The sequence below is a fragment of the Nansenia antarctica genome (assembly GCF_963989245.1).
Source record: "Nansenia antarctica genome assembly, contig: SCAFFOLD_431, whole genome shotgun sequence".
NCBI lineage: Eukaryota > Metazoa > Chordata > Actinopteri > Argentiniformes > Microstomatidae > Nansenia > Nansenia antarctica.
This window is the reverse complement of record NW_027662426.1, coordinates 27,005-35,679: the sequence shown is the minus strand read 5'-3', so window position 1 is coordinate 35,679 and position 8,675 is coordinate 27,005. Positions and strand designations below refer to the sequence as shown.

The 8,675-nt window shown below is 47.8% G+C and overlaps 1 protein-coding gene across 2 annotated transcripts; it reads left to right on the top strand.

The window, feature by feature from the left end:
- Window positions 1–1,144: 1,144 nt before the first annotated feature.
- On the top strand, window positions 1,145–5,309 carry dusp6 (dual specificity phosphatase 6; the record flags this gene model as incomplete). Of its 2 annotated transcripts, XM_080551273.1 has the most annotated exons (3): window positions 1,145–1,550; window positions 1,831–2,262; window positions 3,455–5,309. In XM_080551273.1, 3 exons carry the CDS (start codon window positions 1,145–1,147, stop codon window positions 3,766–3,768), a joined length of 1,152 nt encoding a protein of 383 aa, XP_080407399.1. In that variant the 3' UTR covers window positions 3,769–5,309. The 2 variants fall into 2 exon arrangements, with proteins under 2 accessions (XP_080407399.1, XP_080407400.1); XM_080551274.1 differs by lacking the exon at window positions 1,831–2,262.
- Window positions 5,310–8,675: the final 3,366 nt, after the last annotated feature.

The following is an 8,675-nucleotide window of genomic DNA, read 5'->3' as shown; positions in this document are numbered from 1 at the left end:
TTCCTCCCTCCTCTCCTCCCGTTCCTCCCTCCTCTCCCCCCGTTCCTCCCTCCTCTCCCCCCGTTCCTCCCTCCTCTCCCCCCGTTCCTCCCTCCTCTCCTCCCGTTCCTCCCTCCTCTCCCCCCGTTCCTCCCTCCTCTCCCCCCGTTCCTCCCTCCTCTCCTCCCGTTCCTCCCTCCTCTCCTCCCGTTCCTCTCTCCTCTCCCCCCGTTCCTCCCTCCTCTCCCCCCGTTCCTCCCTCCTCTCCCCCCGTTCCTCCCTCCTCTCCCCCCGTTCCTCTCCCTCCTCTCCCCCCGTTCCTCCCTCCTCTCCCCCCGTTCCTCCCTCCTCTCCCCCCGCAGTGTCGTTTGATCCAGAGCGGAAATTCCTTTCCGTTTTTTTTGTGAATGACAAACTCATTAACTATTCATTCATCAACACGGGGGGGGGGCTGTTCCATCCGGCCCGGGTTTCCAAGGCGACGACTGTTCCGAGCCCTCCGATTGGCTGGCCCGTAGAACATCCATTGAGACGCCTGTTCCGAGCCCTCCGATTGGCTGGCCCGTAGAACGTTATCCATTGAGACGCCTGGCGTTTGTAACCATTCACCAGCCTGGCGCCGCTGAGGACACATCCACCCAGACAGACAGACAGACGGACGGGAGAAGGGAATTCATTCGCTTATTCACAACGGGGAAAACGTTGGGTTTTATAATAAACGTGCAACAAACAAGGAGATACGAATGATTTGCGTCTGCAACTGAACTGCTGTAACCAATGCACCACGGCTCTTTGGGGATTGATTTTCTAAGCAAGATTATTTTTTCTACAGCAATATTTTTCTACTGCGAAAGAAAGCGAGAGTTACATAACCCCGGAGACAGCAGCTCGAGTCATTGATAAATACATCGGAGATCTCCGCGCAGCTCTGCATGAATGAGTGCCCGTGCAGACGAATACTGAAGACGAAGAATTAGCGTTTTATTTATTGATGGTATTATAGATATTCCAACCAAGAAAATATATTTTTCTCGACTAATTCCATTGCCTTTTTCTTCAATCTTCAATGCACCAGCCGTTATAGTGTTGTTAATTATACGGCCTCTCGCTGTACAGCCAACGCCGACCGACCTACACAGATATATTATTATATATTATTATTATTATGCTCGACAAGCTCAAACCCGTCCAGTTCGACTCGGTGATGGCGATCAGCAAGACGGTGGAGTGGATGCGGGAGCAGCTGGAGACGCGCAGAGACGCAGACGCGCTCCTGGTGATGGACTGCAGAGCCCCGGAGCTGTACGAGTCCTCGCACGTCCGGACGGCCATCAGCGTGGCCATCCCCAGCCTGATGCTCCGGCGCCTCAAGAGGGGCAACCTGCCCATCAAGTCGCTCCTCTCCAGCGGGGAGGACCGGGAGAGGTTTGCGCGGAGGTGTAAGACGGACACCATCGTGCTGTACGACGAGTACAGCCGGGAGTGGAACGAGAATGTGGACGGGGGCTCCGTGCTGGGCTTGCTGCTGCGGAGGATGAAGGACGAGGGATACAAAGCTTTCTATCTGGAGGGTGAGTCAGTGTCTCTGTCTGTCTCTATTCAGAAGAAAGCGCACACTAAAAGCGCATTACGCACTAAAAATGATATAATGTTATGGCCTTGTTATGTATGTATGGTTACAACATTCTGCAGTCTCGGGGCTGCTCAAGCACAAATAAATAAATACCCCCAAAGAATAGCCTAATGCTTAGGTCTCTTAGGACATTGAGTAGGGTTAGTGACACTGAACGTTTTACCTATAATACATATGCCTAATGTAGGCCTAATTTCCATTCATTTGTTTTTTTACAGGTGGTTTCAATAAATTCCAAGCCCGCTTCCCAGCCCTGTGCGAGACGAATCTGGACGGTTCGTCCAACAGCGGGTCCCCCACCTCCCAGGTGCTGGGCCTGGGGGGCCTGCGGATCAGCTCCGACTCCTCCTCCGACATCGAGTCCGACATTGACCCCAGCAGCGCCACCGACTCGGACGGCAGTCCTCTCTCCAACCCGCAGCCCTCCTTCCCCGTGGAGATCCTCCCGCACCTCTACCTGGGGTGCGCCAAGGACTCCACCAACTTGGACATCCTGGAAGAGTTCGGCATCAAGTACATCCTGAACGTAACCCCCAACCTGCCCAACTTGTTCGAGAACGCGGGGGAATTCAAGTACAAGCAGATCCCCATCTCGGACCATTGGAGCCAGAACCTTTCGCAGTTCTTCCCAGAGGCCATTAGCTTCATTGGTAAGCATAGTAACTTATCCCTACACCTCCACAATTATAAATAGAGTAGTTTCATACTCTGGTTTATTTGGGAAAGAAAGGCCTTCGTATTATCTCTCTTCAGAAGGAACTGGGTAAATAAATAAAGCCTAGTTGTTAAATTAGATTGAGACCCACAGGAATCGTAAATCTTTTCTTCTTATTGTTGCCGTTCTAATTATACCATGCCTCCCCGGAGTACTTTATTATCAGTCAATCAAGGAGAGTCACACAGAAACAACAGATGTAAGGCATTGTGCTAAGGAGAGAAATACAATTCTACTTCTATGGGCGCCTACTAAAATGTACTCCCCCCAAAATACAATGATTAATCTTCAATGGAAGACATCATCCTGGGCTCTTTGTGGTTTGGGGGCCCCTATCCGAGGGCTTGTGTAATTGTAATACAAAGGCCTATGTTGAAACAAGAGAGGGGGTAGAGAGAGAGAGAGAGAGAGAGAGGCCGAGGGAGGATGGTAATTCGACTACAACAGGAAGGAAGCGGCATTGAAAGTAATCTAGGACAGTGCGATGTTTTTCCCCCCACAAAGAGAGCCATTTACAGGGCCTGTTGACATCCTGTTGGCCCTGACAGGGTGCCCTCCTGACTCCTACATTTACACGCCCAAATGGCACCATTGTCAAGTAACCCGACAGGCGGAAGAATGGTTTAATAGACCGTAATAGTCAATTTCCTAGTTGGGTACTCAAGGCCCAAATTAAAGAATGTCGGCTCTGTTTAAATGCTCCAGCCCCGCAGAAGAGTTTGTTGATTGACGTGTCTGGGGCCGACGGTAGTCTTCTAGATAACAACTCGCTTCCGTTGCTCCCTCCCAGCCTAGACCACAACTGTAGACCTACTACTGAGAATGTGACATCCGATTGTCACACAAGAACAATTCTATCTTACATAATAACCGGTTGCCCGATACTCCCACCACCACACAGAATAACGTCACATGACCACAAAGTAAGTGCCTCGAATAGGCCATAAATTAAAAACAAAACTCTCGACAACAATGACCCTTTCAGTTCGGCAGTTATTTTGTCCGCCGCCACCAGCGTGTTCAAGTGAGGTTTTGTTGTGGTGGTGTGTGTTTTTACTCTCTTGTGTGAATCATCTGACTCAAGTCTTTAACGTTTCCCTGTCTTTGTTTTGTTTCCTCTTTAACAGACGAGGCCCGTAGTCAGAAGTGCGGGGTTCTCGTCCACTGCTTGGCCGGCATCAGCCGCTCCGTCACGGTCACCGTGGCCTACCTCATGCAGAAGCTCAACCTGTCCATGAACGACGCGTACGACATCGTCAAGATGAAGAAGTCCAACATCTCGCCCAACTTCAACTTCATGGGCCAGCTCCTCGACTTCGAGCGCACCCTGGGCATCAAGAGCCCCTGCGACAACCGGGTGGTGGCCCCCACGCAACCCCTGTACTTCACCACGCCCACCAATCACAACGTCTTCCAGTTGGACCCTCTGGAGTCCACGTGAGGGACGCGTCCACCCCGTCGCCCCCTACTGGCCCGGAGTCGCCGTGGCCTTCGTGAAAAGCTGCAAAAGTTCTTCTCTCTTTTTCCCCCCCGTCGTCACCTGTTGTGACAGGGGTCCCTGACGTTAGTGACACAGTTGGCTTGAGGTGACAGCTGCCAAGTGTGTGTGCCGCTGAAGGGGCAACGTGGTCGAGCCCGAACGCTCAGAAGCAGCTGCTGCAAAAAAATGGGGAGAGACAAACAAAGAAAGAAAGAGAGGGAAGAGTGACAGAGAGAGACAGAGACAGCAGATACTTTCTATAACCCTATATTGCTATTGGACTCAATTACGTTTTTAAATTTTTTTTGTGTCAGAAAGAGACGTCGAAAGAGTCGTTTTGTGATGCGAAGAAGGACAATTGTACGTTTAGCTTCACGATGAAAGACTGATGTGCCAAAGAGACACGGTTGTTCTTACTGGACATATGAACATATGAATATGAACACTTTTTTGTTTTGTTTTTTTGGAGCTAGCACTTGCATCTTCAAGACTTTTTGGGGTGCATATTTCGTGTCTTCAGTGAAGACTTGCCTGTTTGGGGTTGAAACACCCCAGGTTAAAGACGGCACAGTATATTGAACTCAATTTTACATGTGTGGAGTCATTTGAAACATTTATACACGTGTATATATCTTAATATAAAAGACAGTACAGTCAAGCCTTGCTCTAGTATATACCCTTTGCAACAAGTGGGTACTGAAGATTCTCTTTTTCATCTTCTACTTTGTGTAAGCAAACAAACTGTATATCGATCAGTATCTTTACGTTGATTATGCCAAAAATTTAATAGGTTTTCCAAGATCGTAGAAAATGTGTATATTATGTGTAATATATTTCATATTTGCTTTGTGTAAATTCAGCCGACAGGCCTTTTTTGCACCCACCCACCCTCACACAAATCAAAGTCACCTTGGCCTGTATGCCTTAGTTCTGTAAATAGAAGCGCGTTATTGTGCATTAACCCTCAAAGTAATTCCACAAGCAAAGCCGTCACCACAATTCACAAACCTACAGAATTTGAACCATGGTTAAAATAATCGTTTCTACAGCAAATCACTTAGAGGAGACATATGAGACTTAACCAGTCCATATTACCAAGACCCTCGTTTGGAAAACACTGGAGCAGTTTTGACATCTGACAGACAGTGCATGCATTATGTTAAGAAATGTAAGTTGTACTAAAGTTTGACGGAAATAGCTTTACGGAAGCCAACAACAGAGATGGTATATCCTTCTGTTTCTGTCCTTTGTTTGTGGGGGAATACGAAGGGTTAATACAAGTAATGCTTGTCTGTGTGCAAGGGTTTAAAAGTCTCTGAAAATGTTGACTAAAGTAGGAGGCCTTGCTCGCTAGCCTCCTTCAGGGAAATTCTGTGAAATGCAGTTTTTTTTGTTGGTCGAGAAAAATAATCTTTTGGAGGGTTTTTTGTTTCCCTCATGAGAGAAGGCCTATTTAAGGGGTTCGCCATCTCGGCAAACCCCGCCACCCCTCCACACTCCTCTCTTACGAATGTAAAGAAAAGATAAGTTATTAATAAATTGCTATTTTGTCTAATTCCGTTGTACTTTCCAATGTTCTTTCCACCACCTCTGTTTGTTTGTCTGTCGTGTCTTGCGTGCACACTGCACAGTTACATAATTACACAAACATACCCCTGCTCACTTGAGTACAGTTCCGCATTAACTATATCAGATAAGCTCGATGAATCATAAGCCATCTCAGGAAAGACATAGCCTAGCTTCCCTTTAACCACAGCAGCAGTTAAGACATCTACCTCGGCAATGCAGCAATCCGACACAAACAACAACTGTCACACGTGTCACATGACAGTTGCGTAACGCGTCTGGAACATCGTGTCCCCGTGTGGGTGGAGGATCATTCACAATAGCCGAAATGTTACTGAACAGGTAGTGCGGCATAACATCCTGCTGGGAGGAACACTCGATTCCGGTCACACTGACTGACTGGAATCAGGCACTGGTTTTTCAGGTGCTGACCGGAATGGGGCTTCTGTTGTTCACACTCTCCCTCAGGCACTTCCTGAAGGCACATCCTTTGTTTGAGCTCAAAGCTCAAAGCCACCCATCACAAGGGAACTGAAAGTCCCTAAACAAGGCGTCACCTGACACCCTGTGTGGTGGCGTCACCTGACACCCTGTGTGGCGTGGTGGTGTGGTGCGTACCTGTGAAGTCCCAGGGGCCTGTGAGGTGATCCTCACAGCTAAGTGGGGGGGGGGGATCGTCTTCAACGCAATCACTTAGACGCCTCACACCTTCAGAACATGTCATCTCTGTCAGACAGGTGGGGTACACACACCTTATTAACACACCTTATTAACACTCATAACTGAGGTTTTGTTCCGGCTTCAGAATGGAGGTGAAACTAAAAAGGAGCCTTGTTTTTGATAGACCCAAACTAAACATATCAATCAGTTGATTCATTTTTAAATTCCACTTCATTATTATTATTAATCCTTTATTTAACCAGGGTAGTCATATTGAGACAGTAGCCTCTTTTTCAAATCAGCCCTGGCCAAGAAAAGCAGCACTTAATTAAAAAGACACCACATACAGTATAAAAACATACAATATACAACATCAAATAACAACAGAGACAGTGAGCAGATACCCTAACCACATAGATAACCTCAGCCCATTTGCATGTATGATTCATACGACACATATTGGCCTGTATAGTTAAGGTCCTCTCTGTTTATGGTAACCAGGGGGGAAAAGCATGTCTGAAATATCATATCAGGGCCTATAATGAATTAGGGGCGGCTGTGTCTCAGGAGGTAGAGCCGCTGTCTAACGATCGCAAGGTCGGCAGATGGGCGGTTCGAGCCCCGGCTGGCCACATGTCGAAGTGTCCTTGGGCAAGACACTGAACCCCCAAATTGCTCCCAGTGAGCGGGCCGGCGCCTTGCATGGCAGCTTGCCTACCTCGCCATTGGTGTGTGAATGTGTGTGTGAACGGGTGAATGAGAGGCCGTTAGGGTAAAGCGCTTTGGATAAAGGCATAGCTATATAAGTGCAGTCCATTTATAAGAACAAAGCTAACAACCTATATGGTCATCCTTCCTTCCTGTCCGTGGCCTTTCTCCTGCTCTAATGGCACGGAGGATTATGGGGCACAGGAAACTATCAGTCTAATTTTAGAAGGGCATGTGGATGTGCTTGGCATCCTCCCCCCCCCCCCCCCCCCCTGCTCGCCCCCCACGGCAGCCCTGTTATGAAACGAGAGGCCGGAGAGGGATCTGCAATGCATGGTGGGAGGGGGTGGTGGGGGTGGGGGGTGGAGGGGGGGGTTGGTATGCGGGGGGGGGGGGGGGGGGGGGGGGGGTAGAGAGCTCTATGGAAGGTAGTTAGAGATGAATGAGTGTACTATATCATTAAACAACTTCCAGCAACTTTTTGGGGCGGGTTTTTTGTTGTTGTTGTCTGTGGATCAACTTTCAAGGTCAATTTTCTAAGCCGTGTTAAACGGAAAATCGTTGAGAATCACCCCACGTATCGAACATCCAACTCCCTGCTTCTTTTCTATCTCTAGTTCTACAACAGCATGTTTGGATACTGGATTCTGATTGGCTAGCAACAGTGGTCAATACCCCCAACAACCCACAGTTCAGGCCGCATTTCCAGTATCAATGCGCCTCCCAATCAATCTGATGATTAAGAACACCTGTGCTGACCTACAATGCAATGGTTGATATTGTTTATGGGACTATATTCTGTGGCGGAAGGATTATATGTATTCTGAAACGATTAATGATTGTAAATACATGAATTTAGTGTTACAACTGTGTATTTATTTGTTATATTATGTGGTGGCTGTTGTAGAAAAGCAATGTACCATTGGAGGGCGGGGGTTGTGGACTCATTTACCACTGTACAGGGTTTTCCACAACCCTCTTCCTCTCATGGTACATTTCTTCCTTTGATAACAAACCGAGTAGGAGCCGTGTGTGTGTGTGTGTGTGTGTGTGTGTGTGTGTGTGTGTGTGTGTGTGTGTGTGTGTGTGTGTGTGTGTGTGTGTGTGTGTGTGTGTGTGTGTGTGTGTGTGTGTGTGTGTGTGTGTGTGTGTGTGTGTGTGTGTGTGTGTGTGTGTGTGTGTGTGTGTGTGTGTGTGTGTGTGTGTGTGTGTGTGTGTGTGTGTGTGTGTGTGTGTGTGTGTGTGTGTGTGTGTGTGTGTGTGTGTGTGTGTGTGTGTGTGTGTGTGTGTGTGTGTGTGTGTGTGTGTGTGTGTGTGTGTGTGTGTGTGTGTGTGTGTGTGTGTGTGTGTGTGTGTGTGTGTGTGTGTGTGTGTGTGTGTGTGTGTGTGTGTGTGTGTGTGTGTGTGTGTGTGTGTGTGTGTCAGGAAGGCAGTTACAGCTCCTGGGTTGTCTGTTCACTTCCTGTGAGCCGCCTCCAGCTCAGTGAAGAGGCCATCTGGCACCGACGCCAGTGTGGACACACACACACACACACACACACACACACACACATTCCTCAGCTGAAGTTTGTCATTCAAGATCTGTGGGAAGAGCGATGCTATGCCGGAGAGGGTTAATGATGTCTGTTGAGCCACCGTGTAACGCGTTATGATTCATTCCATCTTTGTGAATGATTTGACAGGAGGTCAAAGGAGGTTAAAGGGACTTCACCCATTTCGTGAGCTTAGAATGATAAGGTTCTGTCTCCGTTTAGGGCAGTTCAGAGATATTGAGCGTGAAAGTTTTTACATTCCATTATGTTTTGTGAGATGGAACCTTTGTATTTTATTAATTACTAACTAAAAAATGTCAACATTTTAAAAAGAACACCACACAGGCATTAATAAACACCTAATGGATCAGATTATGTAAAAAACTCAATTTTGACCAAAAA